Source organism: Glycine max, chromosome 4 (genome assembly GCF_000004515.6).
Source record: "Glycine max cultivar Williams 82 chromosome 4, Glycine_max_v4.0, whole genome shotgun sequence".
Taxonomy (NCBI): Eukaryota; Viridiplantae; Streptophyta; class Magnoliopsida; order Fabales; family Fabaceae; genus Glycine; species Glycine max.
The window spans coordinates 43,928,288-43,950,039 of record NC_016091.4 but is presented as its reverse complement, the minus strand read 5'-3'; the positions used below and the strand labels follow the sequence as shown (position 1 = coordinate 43,950,039).

Sequence of the window (21,752 nt, the reverse complement as noted above, 5' to 3'; positions counted from 1 at the left end):
CGATGCGTTTGAGTTCGCCGGACACACGCAGTTGGATGTGGCCCATCATTCGGATATGGACACGTCACTTTTTTTATTTCTTAAAAAAAACATTTACTAAAGAGAACAAACCGCTTTAGTTCTCACACACAAAATGAACCTTCTTCTTCTCCTTCATGTTTCCCGCTCTACAGGCGAACAAAACACCACCATCAGACCACCGTCCTCGCATGCAAGCCACCCTAGACCTTCGTCGCTGTGCGCAAAACACAAGATAGATATTGATATTGTTAACTTCCATGCTTTTGTTCAATGTTCAATGTGCTCGTTCATACATATTGGAAACGATATTGATATTGTTAACTATCATGTTTTTGTTCTTTTAATTACGTGGTGTTTTTCTTTTTAGTTTTTCCATGAACTTATATGCCATTAAATTCCATCATCAGGACAAAGCCGTTTTGGATATGCTAAAGCCTTAAGTTCATTTATAAAAGTGTTTTTTCAATTTTGTGGCATTTCCTATGTTTCTCTAATTTGTGAATTTTTCTTGATGTTTAAGTTTTGTTGTTTATCTACGTTGCTCGTATATTTGGATTGTTTTGGTGAGAATTTAAAATAATAAACTCATTATTTGATATCTTCTTGGGATTGAGTTCATATATATTTTTCAGTTCATACATATATGTGCTTCTTCATACATATATAGGTTTTGTTTAATGTTTTATTTTGCTTAATTCTTATTGTATCCATTTTTTTATTGTAGAGATCAGTAGTGCTAATGAAGCTATGAAGCAAGAGGATCAAATCAACCCCTATGGAGACATGTTAGGAAGTTAAGAAAGACTCTTGGCGGGGGGAAATGCCATGATCACATGCAATTTGTGTGAAATCTCATTCATTGGGTCTTACATGCGTGTAAGGGCTCACTTGCTAAAAATCTTAGGAGAAAGAGTTAGATCTTGTTCAAAGTTGACTCTTCCAAAACTAATTGAATTAAAAAAAATTGGTCAATGAAGCAACTTTGAAGATACAAAATTCAAAGAAAAAAATCTCTTTACCTGGTGAAGGCAAACAAACACAAGATGATGCTCCTCCAAAAGTCTCAGGTCCTTTAGAAAAAGGTTTCAATTTGCAAGGTAGAGATGGTCTTGATGCTAGAATTGCAAGGATGTTTTTCTCTTCAGGGCTACCATTTCATCTAGCAAGGAATCATTATTATAGGGAGACATTTTCTTATGTTGCCAATACTCCTAATCTTAGTTGATATAAGCCTCCAGGTTACAATAAGTTGAGAACTACCTTGCTTACAACAAAGAGAAGCCATGTAGAGAACCTCTTGCAACCAATAAGAAATTCATGGAATCAGAAAGGTGCGACCATTGTTAGTGATGGGTGGAGTGATCTTCAAAGAAGATCTCTTATCAACTTCATGGCTATCACTGAGAGTGGACCAATATTCTTAAAGGCGGTAAATTACTCTGGTGATATAAAGGACAAGGATTTCATTGCTCTACACATCAGAGATGCAATTACGGAGGTTGGGTATTAAATGTGGTACAAATTGTGACTGATAATGCAGCTGTATGTAAGACATCAGGTATGATCGTAGAGAATGAGTTTCTTGCCATCTATTGGACTTCTTGTGTTGTGCACACCTTGAACCTTGCATTGAAAAATTATTGTGCAACCAAGGATGTTGAGAAAAATAATGTTACTTATGAACAATGTTCTTGGATCACACAAATTGCAGATGATGCTAATTTGATTAATTTCTTTTTTATCATGGGACACTTTATGAGATTATCAACGTACAATAACTTCAACTCATTGAAGTTGCTTCTATTGCTCCTACAAGATTTGTTTCAACTATTGTGATGTTAAAGAGATTTAGAAGTTTGAAAGAAGGACTCCAAAAAATGTTTATTACTCTTGAATGGTCTACTTACAAGGATCATGATGTTGGAATGGCAAAAAAAGTGAAAGAAACTTTGTTGGATGATATTTGGTGAACAAGGTTGATTACATACTTTTTTTTAACTACTGTTATTTATGATATTCTTAGAAAGACAGATACTAATATGACTCGTCTTCACTTGGCATATGAAATGTAGGATTCAATGATTGAAAATGTGAGACAAGTCATATACCAACAGGAAAGAAAGAAACAAAAAAATGAAGAATCATCCTTTAATGATGTAGTGCACAAAATATTAATGGACTGTTGGACTAAGAGTAACACACCTTTTCATTGTCTAGCACATTCTTTAAACCCAATGTAATACTTTATATCCTTAAATTAATTTATGATTAAATTTTTTTACATGCATTTCTTTGTGGGTTATATTAATTTATGTTTATATATTTTTTATTGTTGTACATATTATAGTCATGAATGATTACGTGAAGATTGATCAAGAGTTCCCCCACATCAAGATGTGGAACTTACTGATGAAAGGAAGAAATGCTTTAGAAGATACTTTGATGATGTGGATGTAAGGAGACAAGTAAATTTAAAGTTTACAATTTTTTCTAGTGAAAGAGAAGACTTTCATGATGTTGACTCTTTAAGGGATAAAGGTGAATTGGATGCAAAATCTTGGTGGCCCTTAAGTTACTTGGGCAACCATACTTATCTTCTTGTTGTGAAAGGAATTGGAGCACCTACAATTTCATACATAGTTTGAAAAGAAATAAGAGGACACCTAAAAGAGTGGGGAATCTTGTATATGTTCATAGCAATCTTCACCTTATTTCAAGAAATTCCTTAAACTACAATGAAGAGGAAACTAGAATGTGGGATATTGCAGGAGATAGGTTTTCACTTAATGACGATGAAATAACCAATTTATCTCTTGATGAACCAATTTTAGAAATTGTCTTTTTCAATGAAGATGACCAAGGACTTTAATAGACTAGTATTTAAACTTTTTGTTAGACTTGATTCCTGTTAGTCTTAATACTTTTTGTTAGGCATATCTCTTGATGCCTCTTAGTAGTTAGTACTTTTTCTTAGATTTATTATCATATGAATATATAAATTTTATTATCATGTTTGATCATATTTAAATTTTTGTCATGTTGATATTGATCATATTTTACACACACACACACAATGTGTGTGTGTCTCCCATATTTTTTTTATTACAAGTGTGTCCCTGTGTTTGTGTCGTGTTCAATACCGTGTCTAAATATGTGCTTCTTAGTTCATAATACATATGTAACTTTCAAATCTTGCATATGTGATGCATGAAGTTCACACTTAATCATGTAATTGTTATGGTGCAATTCATACTTAAACATGTTTTTGTATTGGAATAATTATAACTATACTCATAATTATTTGATTCAGACCAATCATTGACTTAGTTGAGATATACGAGATCACTAAATCTAGTTGACTCACATGACTTGCTATATAACAAGTTTTTGAATTTTATAATGAAATAAGATTGATATGTTATTATTATAACCAAATAAATGACGTGGTTTAGTGGTATTTGATTTTTCATGTAATCACAAGATCTTGGGTTCGACATCCATCCTTTAAACAAACGTGTATTTGTAACCAAAAAACGTGCGCAACCAACTAATCTGCAGAGTACAGTGCAAAGGCCTAGGACAATGTAGTGTGCGATAGTGAGAAACACTGCCACATCAGTGACAAAGACATGACTTTAGCACATCGCACATCTATGTAACCGGTTCAAAAGAAACAGGTTAGTCACCGAGTTGATTAAAAATCGCCCGAGTTAATCGATTTCACCGGTTCGAATGCATAACAGATCAAAATGCTAGCTCAACCGACTGGGTGTCTGATTCCCGGTTAATGGGTCAACTCAGTCGAATTTGATAACTATGATTATATCATATTTTATGTCCTTCAGAAGTTTAACAGTTGGCATATGATGGATCACTCACAATTTTCTCGCATTAAGTTGTTCTCCTGGAAAAAAATGGGAAAAAAATATGTTGATGTATGTTGTAATTCAGTTAGTTAGCGATTCATTTTGAAGTTAGTTTGACAGTTATGAAGTTTGTTATAGTTACATGTGCAGTGTGTATAAAAATAATAGTGATCATTAATGAGAAGTATGGGAGTGCAGAAGTTTTTTCAGAATTCTAAGTCCCCTCTATTTTCTCTCAATCAATTCCTTCATTATATTCTTTTATTCTCTAACATAGAGTGACATTGGGTGCATAGTGTGAGGGTGAGAACTTTATTGTTCCAACAAACTAGTATTCAGAGCTGAGGTTCAAGATCCCTGAATACCGAAATTGAGATGGCTTCCTTGAATGGAAATTTTCCAGCATCTATGCCCGTTCTCATAGGCAAGAACTATGGTGATTGGTGTGCTCAGATGAAGGTAATCTTTCAATTTCAAGATGTGACAGAAGTGGTGCACGAAGGAGTTCAAGAACTTGAAAAGAACCCAACTGATGCATAGAAGGTGGCTCGTCGTGATTTGATGAAAAGATATGCAAAGGCATTGTTCATTATTCATCAATGTGTAGATGCAGATAATTTCTAGAAAATTTGATCTGCTGATATTGCAAATAAGGCATGATATACTCTAGAGAAATCCTATGTAGGGGATAGAAAACTCAAGAAGGTGAAGCTGCAGACCTTGAGAAGGCAGTATGAACTTCTACAAATGAGTGATCAAGAAAGCATTGGTGAGTTCTTTTCTCGAATCTTGGCAATTACAAATCAAATGAATGCTTATGGTGACAAGCAATCAGACTTGGGGATCATTGACAAGGTATTAAGAACCTTTGACACCAAGATTCAATCATATAGTGGTGGCAATTGAGCAAGGCCAGGATCTTGAAGAAATGAAGATTGAAGAACTGCAAGGAATACTTAAAGCTCAAGAGATGAGGCTCAATGAAAGAAACTCACAAAGATCAGTTGAGCAAGAATTGCAAGCCTAAACAACCAAAGGGAACAACTATGATGGTGGCAAGAATAAGAAGGGAAATGGAAAGTGGAAGAACAATAAGTGGAAGGGGTCAGGTGAGGTCTCCAACAGTTCTGGAAATCATAACCAGAATGCAAAAATTGACAAGAAAAGTGGAGGGAATCACAAAGTGGGCAAGAAGAAATTCAACAAGAAAGGGATTCAGTATTATAACTGTCAGAAATGGGGACATTTTGCAGATGAATGCATAAATAAAAGGGTCCCAAGAAATGTAGATGAGACTCAATTGGCACAAGATGAGGATTCTGACTTTGATAAAGTGTTACTAATGGCAACTACAAACTTAGAAGAAGACAATGTTAATCTATGGTATCTTGACACAGGCTGTTCCAATCACATGACTGGACATAGAGAGTGGTTTCTAAACATTAATGATAAGGTGAAGAGCAAGATCAAGTTTGCAGATAACAGTTCTGTAACTGCAGAAGGCATTGGAAAGGTGATGATTCAGAGGAAGGATGGACAACACTCATTTATCAATGATGCGCTATATGTTCCCAATATGAAGAATAATTTGCTAAGTTTGGGATAGTTGCTGGAAAAGGGCTACTCAATGCAGATGGAGGACAATCAACTGAAGATGTTTGATGGCAATAAGAGGTTGATTCTAAAGGCCCTTTTGTCAAGAAACAGAACATTCAAGATTGGAATTCAGATTGCAAAATTTCAATGCTTGGCTGCTTCTATAAGTGATGAAAGCTGGATGTGGCATCAAAGGTTTGGTCATCTAAATTTTAGGAGTTTAAGTGAATTGAAAAGTAAGAAAGTGATTCATGGTCTCCCTCAAATTGAGATACCAAAACAGTTGTGTGTTGAGTGTTGTGTGTCAAAGCAACCAAGGAATTCTTTTAAGTCACAAATTCCAATCAGATCCAAAACAAAGCTTGAAGTGATCTATTCTGATGTGTGTGGTCCTTTTGAAGTGAAATCCCTAGGAGGTAACAGTTACTTTGTGTCATTCATTGATGAATTTACTAGAAAAATATGGATCTATCATTAATCGGAAAAGTTAGGTGTTTAACATCTTTAAGAAGTTTAAGTTGTTGAGTGAAAAGCAGAGTGATAAGGTAATCAAAGTGCTTAGAACAGATGGAGGTGGTGAGTATAACTCACATGAATTTCAAGTATTTTGTGATGAAGAGAGAATAATTCATGAAGTGACATCTCCCTATACACCTCAACATAATGGTGTTGCTGAGAAAAGAAACAAAACCATTCTGAACATGGCCAGGAGCATGATGAAAGGGAAGAGAATGCCTCATTACTTCTAGGGAGAGGCAACTTCTACTGCTGTGTATATTTTGAACAGATGTCCCACTAAGAGATTGCAGGGATACACACCTGAAGAAGCATGGTCAGAAAAGAAGCCTAGTGTGAGTCATTTCAGAATATTTGGTTCATTGTGTTTTAAGCATGTGCCTGAGCAGATCAGAAAGAAACTTGATGACAAGGCTGAACCAATGATACTCATTGGATATCATCCAATCAGTGGCTACAAGTTGTATGATCCTAGAATGAGGAAGTGATTAGCAGAGATGTCTTGATAGATGAAACCAAGGGCTGGAATTAGGAAAGAAATGCTACTGACAATGGTGAAAGAAAGGTGATTGTGAACCTTGAAGACAAACAAAGTGAAGATGATGTACCATCAGGTGGAGAGCAACTCAGAAGGTCACAAAGAGGGAGACAAGTACCACAAACACTCAGAGAGTATGAATTGAATCCTGATATAGCAATCACCGTAGAAAGGTATTTTGTGCACTTTGCTCTACTTGCTGAATCAGAACCAGTGAGTCATGATGAAGCCTCACAAAGTTCACATTGGAGAACAACTATGGAAGAAGAATTGAGATCAATTAAGAAGAACCAGACTTGGAGTTAGTCCACTTACCTCAAGGAAAAAGACCAATTGATGTGAAGTGGGTCTATAAGATTAAAGTAAAGCCTAATGGAGATGCATCCAAGTATAAGACAAGATTAGTAGCAAGGGGATTTTTGCAGAAACATGGCTTGGACTACAATGAGGGTTTTGCTCCAGTTGCAAGACTTGAAATTGTTAGGCTCATTGTGGCAGTTGCTAGCAACAGAAACTGGTCTTTATATCAACTTGATGTGAAGTAAGCATTTTTGAATGGGCCACTTAAAGAAGAAGTTTACATAACTCAACCACCTGGTTATGTAGTGGCAGGTCAAGAGGATAAAGTTTACAAGTTGAATAAGGTACTATATGGCCTTAAGTAGGCTCTTAGAACCTGGAATATGAGAATTGATAGCTTCCTAGTCCAGCAGAATTTTACCAAGTGCACTACTGAGCATGGAGTTTATGTTAGAAACATAGATTCTGGTGAGTTTTTGATAATATGTCTTTATGTAGATGATTTGCTAGTGACTGGCAGTAGTAAAGAAGATATGAGAGTGCAGAAGTTTTTTCAGAATTCTAAGTCCCCTCTATTTTCTCTCAATCAATTCCTTCATCATCTTCTCTTATTCTCTAACATAGAGTAATAGTAAGTGCATAGTGTGAGTGCGTGTGAGAAATTTATTGTTCCAACAAACTGGTATTGAATTTGTTTCTACTAATAAAGGGATTTTCATGCATCAAAAGAGGTATTCTGAAGAGGTTCAATATGATGAAGTACAATCAAATTGTAGGCTCATTGAGGTTCAATATTGAAACTGGAATTAAGCCGCAAAGAGATGGGGATGAAAAAGAAGTTGATCCTACCTTGTACAAGCAAATTGTAGGCTCATTGAGGTACCTATGTAACACCAGACCTGACATTGCCTATTGTGTTGGGTTGATAACCAGGTTTATGGAGAAACCAAAGACACTTCATTTCCTGGAAGCAAAGAAGATTCTGAGGTATGTGAAAGGAACATTGGATCTTGGCATTTTATATCTTTACAGTCAGAAGAATATAGAAGAAGAAGTGTTTGGTTATAGTGATTCAGATTGGTGTGGTGATAAGGATGATAGGAAAAACACTGTTGGGTATGTTTTCAAATTTGGAACAACTCCAATCTCTTGGTGCTCAAAGAAGCAGAGTGTAGTTGCCTTGTCAACATGTGAAGCAAAATATATTGTTGCTGCTATGGCAGCTTGTCAAGCTCTATGGTTGGAAGCTTTAATGGAAGAACTGAACATGAGAGATTGCAGTCCTATGAGGTTGTGGATTGATAACAAATCAGCAATTGATTTAGCCAAGCATCCCGTGGCACATGGCAAGAGTAAACATATTGAAACCAAGTTTCGTTTCTTGCATGATCAAGTGAGTAAGGAGAAGCTTGAATTAGAGTTTTATAGGTCTGAAGATCAAGTTGCAGACATACTAACTAAGCCATTGAAGTCTATCAAGTTCAAGGAATTGAGAGACAAGTTAGCAGTGACATCCTTGACAAATCTGAATTAAGGAGGAATGTTGATGTATGCTATAATTCAGTTAGTTAATTAGGAGTTAGTTAGTGATTCATTTTGAAGTTAGTTTAACAGCTATGAAGTTTTTTATAGCTACATGTGCAGTGTGTATAAAAATAATAGTGATCATCAATGAGAAGTATGAGAGTGCAGAAGTTTTTTCAGAATTCTAAGTCCTCTCTATTTTCTCTCAATCAATTCTTTCATTATATTCTCTTATTCTCTAACATAGAGTGATAGTGGGTGCATAGTGTGAGTGTGAGAACTTTATTGTTCCAACAAAATGGCCTTCGCATCCTCTGGTATGGGAAAAATGCACACTCTGCTTAAGTTTCTCAACCTTCCAATCTCTTGGAGGATTATTTTTGTAGATGTTGTTTTAATATAACCGCTAAAAAAGACATTCTAACAAGAAGCATCTACATAGTTCCTCATGCTTTGTATTGAATCCTATTCTTAGGCTAAATACCTTGCGTGTAGTTGTAGTTCTCCTATTTTGTTTTGTTACACCTAATTGTCGCAGTTTTAAGGTAGAAAACAATTGCTTTTTCCATCATTAATATTTTCAATTAATTTTCGGTAGCTCCCATGAAATCACTTCTTAAACTCCAAGGCAGGGAACAAAATGTCTTTCTAACATGCATGCGCATCAGTTGGCTTCTTAATCTTATTAAGAAAAAACAAAAAGTTGGCTCTTAATCCTAACATCAGAAATCAATTATTCATTTTGGCCAGAAGATGGTATAATATTTTGTCATGTGCAGAGGTTCTAAATTGTGATCATGACCACGGTTTTGTTGCGACAACATCATCAACCTTACTAATAAATTGCTCATATCTTTTTCCTCTCCCTCACTTGAGCATGTCCAAGTTTCTATTCAAATGCAATCGCCAAACTTTGAAGAGATACCTTCAACTAATGTCACCTCCTCTACGGGAGATAATTTTTTTTGAGTCCCGAGTATCCAGTTGTGTTTAATACTTGGGGGGAAAATTTTCCTGCTCATAGTGGTCCTACCCGATTCCAACAGGATTTCTTCAAGTGAAGGATACTTAAAGTCTAGAAAAAAATATCAAAGTGTACCAATACTTTCTAAGGTCTAATAGTATGGTCCACACACCAAAGAGTATTGCCATTTATGTGACTTTGATCTGATTTTTCTAGTCCACTTCTAACGGTTACCTAGTGGCTCATACATATTCAGGTGTAGAGACAAAGGGAATCCATAGTGCACTTGTTCCAATCCAACACAATACTTGGTCTCTCAAGTTATTTTAGAAATTTAATATGTTGTATTCCTTTGATTCTTGTTCATTTCTTTGTGTTGTTTTTTTTGTCTATTGGTTATTTCGAAAACTTAAGGGTTTAGAGGAAAAACGCATGTCAGATACCAAATCTTAAACAAAATATGATGATTATGTTAGCTTCAGGGGTGAGGACATCCGCTGTGGGTTTCTCAGACATTTGATTGACACTTTTCAAAGGAAGAAAATAAATGCTTTGTAGATGATAAACTTGAGAGGGAAGATGAAATGTGGCCATGTTGGAGCAATTGAAGGGTCATTAATTTAATTGATCATATTCTCACTAGATTATGATTTTTTGCATTGGTGTTTAGAAGAACTTATGAAAATATTAATACTTAAGTGCAAAGAGAAATATGGAGAGAATATAATCCTAGTTTTCTATCATATAGATCCCACACATGTACGATATCAATTTAGGAGTTACAAAATTGTATTTGTTGAACATGGAAGAAGAAAATATAAGACCAAAGAGGTACAAATCCAGAGACAATGATAGCAACACCAGTTGTAACATGTCCCATAACAAACCCAAGAAGACAACTGAGAAGTCCACCCATTTACGTGATTACGTGTCCCATAACAGCTGGAGAATATCCCATCACGTATCATTCTGTTACTACTACATATCATTTTGTTATTACCTTTTATCCATCATCCATTTCCAATGTAACCGTTTCAGTGCAAGTTTGTTAGTCGTGTAGTGGTAGCTGGCCAATGTTGGGCCATAATCGTGGAATATGTTCAGCTATAAATATGCTATCAGCAATATCAATAAACAAAGAAGAATTATGAAATACCTGTTTAGTGTAGTTAGCATAGCATAGTGTAGTTATGTTCCTAACAAATTGGTCCGACCTGCCGTCCATGGCTGCCTTTACCTGCCGAAACCCCTACCTTCAACCATACCTACTCACTACAGCCACTAGGCCACCCTAGACCGCCTTGCAGAGGTTGTTTACCACCTCACCCTAAACCTATCCCCATGACCACCCAAACTTTGGAGATGACCACCAAGACTCTAGAGATGACCGCCAAGCTTGACGTCATCCTTGACCGGTTATCCGCTCCCACACCCACTCCCTTTTATCCCAACTCATCCCCAACAGACGCACCACCACCTGTGGAGACCTTAACAATAGAGCCACAAAATACAGAAATTGACCTCCCGAGTCTTCGCTCCGCTTTCATCACCATCGTGGACACCAAGAAGCGCATCAGCCTCAGTCCCGTAATGAAGTTACGCATGCTTAAGCATGCCAGCTCCATCTCCCTCCATTGCTGACAACCCCGTCTCTCCTCTCTTAGTCTCTCTCCCTCTCGCTCCTATGACGGCTAGAAGAACGTTCACAGTCACGGTCTCTCGCTCTATCCTTGTTAGGCTCCTTCTTGCACCTGCCGTTCTCGCTGTGGTTTGCGTCATCGACCTTCAACCTCTTGCTCTGTCCATCATCGGCGACGATGTCCGCTGCCACACCATCACCACATCTACCACCACCACCGAAGCCACCCCCTCCACCACCACCATGGCCAGCATAGGCTGAGCTTCATCGACACAAGTGTTATGGCCGTCACGGTCATGGCCGTCAACATTGAAGTCAAACCATTTTAACAAACGAATAACCACTCAGCGCAAAAGAATGTAAAAAAAACATTATTTAATCTAATGTGCCTCTCTTCATGTTTACTTCAAACTTTAGAGTTGAATATGAAGAATGAACGACATTTCTTGAAGTAGAGATATGAATTGGTTTATTGTGTGTGTTTTGCACGATGGATTTTTGATATTTCTTACTAAGAACTTGGTTACTTCTTTTGCATTTTCAAAGTCATCAATGCAAGTTTGCTGGTATGTATGTATTTCAGCACACAAGGAAACAAATTATACCGTTATTATCAAAGCAAAAGGCACACAATGGTGCACCTTAGCTCTAAGTAGTTTAATTTGGAGATTTGATATTGAAATCAGATTGGAGTAGTTCTAGCATCTTGTTTTTCTTTTTTAGGCAAACAAATCATCTAACCAAAACTCTTTTTTTTTGTTAGTTGATTAGGGATCTAAACTACAAAATAACAAAAACTATTTATAGGCTCTAACTCCACATTTGATTATATTTTAAAACAATTTGACACTAAGGAAAGTTGGTTAAGAATTAAGTTAGGCAATGTAGTATACTACACATTCTCTGATTCTAGCCTACTTTATTTGCATTTGATGTACTTGAGACAACTATAGAAGTAGACTACACATCTAGTAAAATGTAGCTTAGTCATATCTTCTGTCTAATCTCCCTAACTGACTTAGAAGTAGTTAGACAGTTATAGTATATCATACTCTATTGTGATACAACTGGATTAACATTAATTAGCATCAAACTACAAGATAATATCATTTCCTTTCCTCCATACCCGGATAAGCTTGTCATAGAATGAACAAGTAGTTAGCTAGTAGTGGTTTGGTTTCTTAACCTCTTTGATTTACTTCTCCTTAATTCTGCCAGTCTGCTCCATAGGCAAGAGAATCATGCCTCTATTGTAATTAAATTTTCCAACACTCTAAGTTAATTGAAGTCTTATTAACAGGTTTTTAGATTGATCTTAACTCCCATACCCTCAAGAATTCATCATAGCTGATATATCGTGGACTTTAGAATGTCATATTGGGAGTGAGGTTTTGATGCAAATCCTAATTAATAACTAGATAATTTAGATGTTGTAGATTCCAACAGTTCACAGTTCTAAGTATAGACAACACGTTTAATTAGATTAGTTCTAAATAACAGAAGGTTACCATTATTTGTAGAAATATATCATACTCTATTATGCAGTTTCTGACTGTGCAGGAGTAATCATAATATTCTGCTCTATACAAGGTAAACCCTAGCTTAATTTAAGCAACTTTAAATTCACAAAGTATTAAAGCCTCTGCATTTTTTATTTTCATAAGTCGGAAATTATGTCAAGTACTTCCTTCCATTCATGGTTATTTTCATATTGGCATTGGATGTTCCTCTAATCAACTGAATTTCTTGTTCTTCATTGGCAGTGGCTTGCAAATTTGACAGGCACTTCAATTGCAGCTAGAAGTTAGAGGCATCTTCATGAAAAGCAAGCGGTATATTTGCTATATTATTTTATAACTTCTTGGCTACTATATCAGTATATCCTCATGTTCTGCAAACCTTGCAGGTTCATATTTCGTACTTCATAGTTATGTTCTCTAAACAATGTTCCCTAATTTCAAATTGTCTTTCTATTTGAGACTTAACCATGTGTACAGGATCAACATATAGAATTTTCTCATGTACATGGCTTTCATAACTAGAATCATGTTAAGTGCAACCTCTTTGATATGGGTCAATGTCATGGTTAGATTTTACAAGAATATCCAAAATCTCTTTTTCTTCTGTAAAGCCAGACCGGGAATCCCTTAACTTTTTTCCCATAAGGAGTTCTACCTTGCTGCTGAATAAGAAAGGTGAAATAAAGATAACAACACCTGAAGTGAAATTATGACTAAAAAAGAAAGAAAAGAAGATAGAGACAAATTAATACCTCTTTCGAAGATCCAATGTGAGAAGCAGCTGATTTAGCTTGCATTCTGTGAGCTGCATTTCATTGAACCTTATCCGCCATTCTTAATCCAGGCATTGGATTCAAAAGGCAGAACCGAGGAAATAGGCTCCAAGTCGTAGTTGTGTGGTTTGCAAACTCATTTATATAATTATGATAAAAAGAAAAATCATTTCTCATTCCCTCAAGTTTTTCTTCTTGCAACAATAAATGCATATTTTTATTATTTAAAAATGGATAAATGTAAAAGTAGTAATAAAAAGGATAAATATTTATTTGTTATAATTTTATTGTATACTTAATTTACAAATATATAATTTAGAAATATATGAAGTTGTTTCAGAGAAATAAATTCACAAGGCAAAACCTTAATAATATGAATATCCAACACCCAAGTATAGGAAAACTCAACTTTGAAATTAGAATGATTACAAAGATTTACATCACGACACACAAATGATCACATCCACTCCTCAGGCTTTGATCATCATTCTCCGATCGATCAGATCATAACTCTATACATAAATATTAATCATACCACAAACTCGATCATATACAAATTAAACAAATAAATGTCCCCGTTATTTAGACACACACACCCACCCCCCAAGGCCACCTCCCAAGGCACTTGTAGAAAAGAAAGCATACCATACTTTGAAGTAACAAAAAAGGATGTAGGACAAATTAGTAGCTGTTGATTATGTGTGTGTGTAATCTATCTTGTTCTATTTTTGGGAAAGAATTATAGTGAGGTGTGCTTACATGCCACTTTGTTCTGTTTTATGAACAAGCAGTTACAACTTCCGAATATTTTTGTGGTTTGTGTCCCAGCTGTGACTGCTTTTATCTTTCTAATATATACTTTATCCTAGAAATCATTTTGGACAAAGACAACCTTGTTATTTATTATTTCTTTTATGTATTTTGTCTAAATTGCATTTTCCAAATGTCTTGGGAACCAAGTTGTTTGCTTAATCAAATTGTACCTCACTTTGTTCTGTCCCATGTACCTTTTTATTGTTTGCAGTATGGGTGGCCTAGTTGTGAAGCAGATTCTTCATAAAGCAAAGGAAGAAAGATTTGATAATCTCATGAAAAATACAATAGGAATTTTAAGTATTGTCTCCTTAATTAAATATATGTTTTAAAAATTACAGGGTATTTTATGTTATTTTGGTTGTAGGTTTTTTATAGCTTCCCACATTTTGGTAGCAAACTTGCAGATATGTCCTCGCAAATGGGCTTTGTGCTTCGTCCTGCTCCAACAGTTAGTGCTTAAAGTTACCTACTTGTATTTTCTATTCTAATAATTGATACATTTGAAAGATTTTTTAGCACTTGGTTCTTAATGTTTATAGATAGGAGAGCTAAGAAGTGGATCTTCAAGACTGATAGAGCTTAATGACTATATTCGTCACCTTCATAAGAAAGGGTTGCTTAATGTACGTCCTCGGCTTTTGTGAGGTAATCGGCAGTTAAGTTATTTGTTAATATCTATAGTATTGTCTTTTCATGAGTTTGAGTTGTTAGTGACTGCTTTTTGTATAGCAAGGTAACTCCAATAGTTGAAGGTTATGGTGGATGGGCCTTTCGAACTGAAATTGTACCAATTGAGTAAGCATATCGTGGATTTGGGGAATTAGTTGTAAAAATTGTATCTCATTTGATAAATGATAAAGGAATTAGTTTAAATAATTATTTTTTCACCCAAGTTGTAGCCCCACCAAAGGTGGAGGTCTGGGCTTTAAGCCCCCAACTTCCCAGGAACAAGGAAGCCCTCCTACTAACTATGCCTAACAAAAGAGTGTTGTTAGGTGCATCCAACATTATTGTTGATGCACCCAACATTCTAAAAAAATAATAAAATTGTCCTTACTTGGTTTTTCTCTTAACTTGATCCGTAAGAGGAAAAATAATAATTTATTAAAACTATTTATTTTATAATATAATTTATAAAGATATTTATTTCATTAATTATAATATAATTAAATATATTTATTTATTTTATTAATTATAATATATTTATAAATATTGATTTATTATAAATAATTAATTTTTTAATATATATTTTTAGAATAAATTGGTTTAGAAGATAATATTAAAATACTTACTCAGTCCCATTATAATTATTGTTTAAGGTTATTTTATACATATTAATAAAAATCAATAAATACATAAAAGATAATAATGATTTTATAAAATTAATATTATCATCATTAATTTATTTTTTATTTTTAAAATTAATCATATCATTAATATTATAAAGAATATAAAAAAATAATTAGTATTATATTAAAAATTAAAATACTAACTACTTTATAATACATTTTTTTACATGATCATTAGTATAAGTGGGAAAATAGTAATTATAAGAGAATTTAAAAATATTAGTATGTTATATAAAATAAGGATCTTAGATAATGAATGATGTCCATTTTTTGTTTAATTTTTTTTGTACAAAAATATTAATTTATTTTTTGGTATGACCTCTACTCATGATGTCCATTTTTTGTTTAATTTATTTTTTTCTACACCCTTTTCAACTTCTTTATTTCAATTATATTTAAAGTTATATTTCAAATTTTTATTTATTAGTTGGTAAACTAAGTTAACTAGACCATTTATAATAATTTACATATACTATAACTAAGTTAACTAGACCATTTTAATAACACGCGTGTATATAGACACAAATGGAAATAAATAAAACTAACATTACTAATGAAAATAAATAAAACCAACAATACTCATGAAATGGGTTCATGTACAATATCTGTATATACATGGAATATCAATATAAAATATGTACATAAACTACGCCTGATCCGTGTGCCGCCTGCGTCTAGACCTAACATATACTAGATGGTCCTGTGTCACACTCCTGGCCAACCTAAGACATTCTTCGATCACCTCATGTGTCGATGAGTTAAGCGTGACCACCCCTAGACTCAGATGGCACTCCAACCTCTAAGCAATGTCATCACAAACTTCCTGTTACATACAAAACAAACTGATTACACAAATTATTATGCAAATATTGAGGTAAATGACATAAATTATTAGTATTACTTACCACTGCATGTCTAGGCTCCTCTGTAGATGTCGACGATGCTCTTGGCTCCGACACGTGAGGGATATCTGTTTGTGAGGCCTGAGGGACAACTCGGGGCTGCGGGGCGTGACCATGAGGCAGAGGATCTAATGCATGGTCTGGTGTCATGAAATGATGGGAGATGCGGAAGAACTAGTCCATGTAGTCACTGGAACACTGGCCTGGCACAACGCACACCTCACCTGCTAGAACGATATGATCCTCGTAGTGCATCCACCTGTCATGTATATCATCATACGAGACCCATGAATCGACAAGAGGAGTAGGAATGGTCTGCGTGTAGTGAAACTTCCGCACGATCCTCTCCGGTCGGTAATAAACAGCAACAGGCCCCCAGCGCAAGAGATCGGAATAACATGATTTGACGTGGAAGTCTCGGACCTCCCGGTGCTCCCCATAAGGGATCCAACAGACATCCGAAATCCGGAGTCGGTCCAGGTGCTCCCTATATGACGGCGTACGAATGCTCTTCACGGTCTTCTTGGTCGCAATCCACCTACACGCACGCGGAGAATCCTCGTCGTACTCTTGATCAGCAGTGGAGTCCGTGACCGACAGAAAGTGCTCGTAAATCCAGCACTACAAATGTAACATCAAAATTATAAACATTAATAATGAAAGTGTAACAAAATTTAAAGTTGAATATTGTTGAGGCTGAACGAATGAAAAACATATTTGTTACCTGCAGCAGTGTGATGTAACCTCCAAGCTGCCGACTGTGGCTCATAGATGCATCGTTCAGCTGGTCATACATATGCACCAAAGCAGCCACTCCCCAAGCGTACCTCTCCATCATACTGAGGTCACGAAGGGCCTCCAAGTAGACAACATGGACATTGGTTGCACTCTTGTTAGCAAACAGAGTGAACCCAAAAGATGAAGAAGATATGCGCGAACCGCAGCTGCCCAATGGCCTGCCTGGCATCGGCGCTCATATATATCATGTACCCATTGCAGGCGTATGTACGGTCCACGACACTGGGCTGTCTCAGCCCTAGCAGACTCTGCGGAGACCATCAATAAGTCCACCAGCATCTGAACCGCATCGTCCACGTGCAAGGGCTCAAAAGCGCGTAAGTCACCAATCACGGGAAGATGAAGAAGCGAGGAGACGTCGTCCAGCATGATGGTGAGCTCTCCCACCGGGAGATGGAAACTAGACGTCTCCCGGTGCCACCGCTCGACAAACGCGGACAAAAGTCCCCGATCGTCGGTGTCTACCGAACACACAATTATAGGACTTAGTCTTGTACCAGCAACAAGTCCCTCAATGGTAGGGACAGGCCTGCCTAAACTGTGGACCCTCCTCCCATGAGAGGATAGCTTCAATTCAGGACGCTCCTGAATTGAAGTATAAAGGAACGCAAAATTCGTTAAAATCATCATTTAAAGGAAAACTAATTTCAATCATAAAGTATAATTTACAAGTAACTAAAAATAAATAGTATAAATACCTCTTCCGTCCATACGCTGCAAGCAACATGATCCACATACTGGGTCAACACGGATGGGTCGCTCGGACCATCTGGAAATCCCTCATGCTCATCCTCAGCAGCCTCTATGCCTGTGTCCACAGGAATGTCTGCCACAATGTCCTCTACAGCAGCTGGTGCCTCCATCGGGTCATCCTGAACATCTGGCGTAGGGACGATTGGCTCATCGTGCGCCGCAGTCACAACGACTCGCTGCCTCCATGCGGATGTAGTAGGCCGTCGACGCTGCGGAGCATCATCGGAATCATCACAATCTCCTCTGCCCACACCTCTTCCAGTAACCTGACCTAAGGCACGACTTAATCCTCTGGTCCTAACCATGATCTGCAAATGAGTGCCGCAAATTCAATCACCGATTTCATTCACTCAAATTTCATTGGTCTAACACAAATTTCAATGACTGAAAGTCGCGAAAGCTGTCAGGCTTTCATTGATTGTAGGAGATGTATGTCAAGAAAGGCATGTCAAGAAAGGCTACACATGTTAGGCTTTTATCGGGTTAGTTTTTATTAAGTACACTATTTGATTGAATGGAAATTGATTATGGATCCTAATATTATTGATATTAGATGAACAAAGCCAAAGAAAGAAGAAATCAATCTTCTTGAAATGGAAGCAACTCCTCATCTTTTGGCAAATAGAAGCCTCACTTATGTGGACTGGTCAAGCTTTATGCTTATTCATTTGGTTCAACCTATAAAGGAAGTACATGGTCATAACTTAGTTAAAGGATACTCTATCCTTTATGAGCTATTTCTTTTCTAATTCTGGCAGTTAAGTGCATTCCTATGAGCCCCAAGCAATATTAATTGAAATATTAACTACTAAGTAGTTTACCAAGTGTTTTTATGATTCATTCTAATATCTCATGCAAGTTGTGATTTTTTTTTAAACATAAACGGTAAATTTATGGAAGGATTGTTGTATGACCAAAATTAACGTTTACTCCAATATGTTTTTGACGTGGTTTAGTTGCTTTACCTGCTTTGCCATATTTCTATTTTTCTTCTTCTTCAGATTTGATCAAAATGCTTATTGCTCTAAAATTTGCATTGAAATGGAAAGTGTTTGATATAAAACCATTTGTATGGAATAGTTGGTTCATCATTTGTGATATTATATTACAGCCAACCATGTGGCTTAGAGTTCTAAATAACTTAAGGTTTTGGGATAGTTGGTTCATGATTCCAAATGCATTTCTTCACATACAGGCTCAGAGGTTCTAAGCAAACTACCTTATGTTAACAGGATGTTTTTCCTTTTGGTGGTGATCAACCATTGAACATGCTTGATGGTCATACAAGTACTGCATCCAATCATAAAAAATAAGTGGGCAAAAGTTATTTCATCTGACCTTTTGCATGTATAACAGTCCCAGAAATCTGCAGAGCTACTTCTTGATTTAAAAGTGAATTGCATAATTAGCCGTCCTAACAAAGCTTGTGTTGGGACAGCCACGATCATCTCCCTGGTAGGCTCACTCTTGGTACTACATAGTTTCATCATGCCAAATTCCTAGTTCTATCATGTCAAATTCCTATTTCCTAGTTTAATCCATTAATTGCAAGTATTTGCATCTATCTATCTATCTATATATATACCTGTTGAGTTGTATGCCTGAACTGGAGAATTTGGATTTTCTATTTCTATTCATTGTTGTTCTCCTCTAATTAAATTGTTAGATATGAATTTAGGTACAAGAAGCTGCAGATTGCTTGGGTGCTGACTGTGTACCTCGATATGTTGAGATGAAGCACATGGAAGTTGGCTTATAGGGATATCAATCATATTGGTCATAACTTAGTTAAAGGAAATACATGGAAGTTGGCTTATATGAAGCACATGGAAGTTGGCTTATAGGGATATCAATCATATTGGTCATAACTTAGTTAAAGGAAGTACATGGAAGTTGGCTTATATGGAAGCACATGGAAGTTGGCTTATTAGTTAAAGGAATGAATTTGTATGCAATTACATAAAAGGCAATTACATATTCGCATTAAATCAAATAAAGTATTTAGCAAATAATTAGCATACATTCATGGCAATTTGTATGAAACAGTAGATATTCATGACACTATTTATCAAATATTTAGCATACAATCAGAGGTATCAAATAATATTTGACAATTTTTTAATTAAAATCAAACTGTGAGTTTTACGGATCAGGTGATCCGTAAAGCTCCCAGCGACTTTCCGACAACGATTTCCGCCATCGCCAGCAACATTGGACCAAAAAAGGTAAGGTTCACGGTGCTTACCTCGACGGTGGATGCTAACCTCCTCAACGACGGCGTTGCTCTTCGCAGAAGCTTCCTCGCAGCACCACCGCAACAATGGTGACAACCTCCTCAACGAAGAAGAAGAAGAGGCACAAAGAAGGGCTCTAACGTGAAGAAGAAGACGCACAAAGAATGAAGAAGAAGCAGGAAGAAGAAGAGTTGATCCGAAAGAAGAAGAAGCAGAAACGGAAACGCGGGGAGAGAGAGAGTCCAGGTTTTTTAAAAAAAAATTAGTGAGGGGCATTATGCCCTTTTCACAACAATTGTTGGGTGCACCTAGCAGCCCCCCCTCCCCCCAACAAAAAGGGCTCCTTTTTTCCTTTAAAGGAAAATATAATGCAGTAACTAAGGTCATTGCCAATGTTGTCTAATGATTAAAAGTTATCACTTATTTTTGTGGTTATGATAATGAGTTGATTGTGGCATTATGTTTTTTCTCATCTTAACCTGCTTCAAAGATCCTTCTGAAATTGATATTTATTGTACTTTGTTTACTTCATAGATTCTACTTCCATTTTATTTTGTGTGGCCCATTATATGTGTGTAATTTGTTCCTTTATGTACAATGTTTTGCGTGATCTGTTATAAGCCTATAGCTTCATTATTTAGGAAAAATTTATTTGTAGTAGAAATGAAAAAAAAACCATTATTTTGTGCCCTTTTATAATTTTAGTCGATAGTAGTATGAAATAATTGTTGGACAATGCTCATCTGCATGTCTTGTTAGATGCAAGCTTTTCGCCTACATGTTACAGTTATAGATTTGCCCAGTACCTTGAAAGTTTTATCAGTTTTATTTATTTGTTCGATTCTTTACTCTATTGTCCTATTGGACAGAGTATGTGGGGATCATAACCTTGGGCCCCTGATAAAGGTCAGGGAACTAAACATATACAACTTTTACTGTGATTTTCGACATATCCATTAAAATTAAACTCGAATGGGGAAGTTAATGTTGCCTAGTGACAATTCATGAGAGATACAAGTTGATAGATGCGTGTTTGGAGGGACTTGATATGCTTTTTTTTTACCAAGTATTTATGCAACACAATTGCGATGGGCAATAATATTTGAAGCGACCTTTTTCTTTTTGTAGTATTCAGTTTAAGTGCTTGCTTTCCTGATTTATCAATTTTGAAATAAGTATTGGAGTCAACTGATCACATAAATTCTTGCAAACCAGTGAGTCGTTTAGACCCTTCTTACACGGAGACATTAAAGTTCTTGCAGAAATTAAAAGCATGCCATGCCTGTTTCAGCGGAAGATATGGAAATACCTCTAGAAGGGTGTTCCGATTGGCAGTTATATGTCACAGGCATGGGAAGTCCATAGATCTTGTGAGTTTGACTTGATACAACAACTAAAACCTTATCTTACTAGGTGAAATCGACTACATGGATAGAAGTTTTAGCATTTTTAATGAAGCTTCAAGGTGAACTAATGATGTAAGCTCCATTGGAGCTTGTAGGCCTAGGATCTTCTTCATCAATGGATTCCTTTGCTTCTTGGAAGATGAATGACAGCGGAATGGAGAAAGGAAGAGAGAGAGGAGACGCCACTTCAAGGAGAAGATGAGTCTAGAAGAAGCTCACCACCATAGGAGGCCATGG

General features: G+C 36.1%; 1 protein-coding gene across 1 annotated transcript; it reads right to left on the bottom strand.

Moving 5' to 3' along the window:
* Positions 1-16,498: 16,498 nt before the first annotated feature.
* Positions 16,499-18,180, bottom strand: LOC102663811 (protein MAIN-LIKE 1-like). Its single transcript, XM_006579242.1, has 4 exons — positions 17,821-18,180; positions 17,315-17,707; positions 17,049-17,213; positions 16,499-16,945 (listed from the first exon to the last, which is right to left on the bottom strand). The coding sequence occupies exons 1-4, from the start codon at positions 18,178-18,180 to the stop codon at positions 16,499-16,501; spliced, it is 1,365 nt and encodes a 454-aa protein (XP_006579305.1).
* Between the last annotated feature and the right edge of the window lie 3,572 nt (positions 18,181-21,752).

Coding starts and splice junctions, on each gene's coding strand:
- LOC102663811 (XM_006579242.1), bottom strand. CDS start 18,180: ATGGTTAGGACCAGAGGATTAAGTCGTGCCTTAGGTCAGGTTACTGGA. Junction 17,214..17,314: donor CGTACATACGCCTGCAATGG/GTACATGATATA, acceptor TTTGCTAACAAG/AGTGCAACCAATGTCCATGT. Junction 16,946..17,048: donor GTTACATCACACTGCTGCAG/GTAACAAATATG, acceptor TTACATTTGTAG/TGCTGGATTTACGAGCACTT.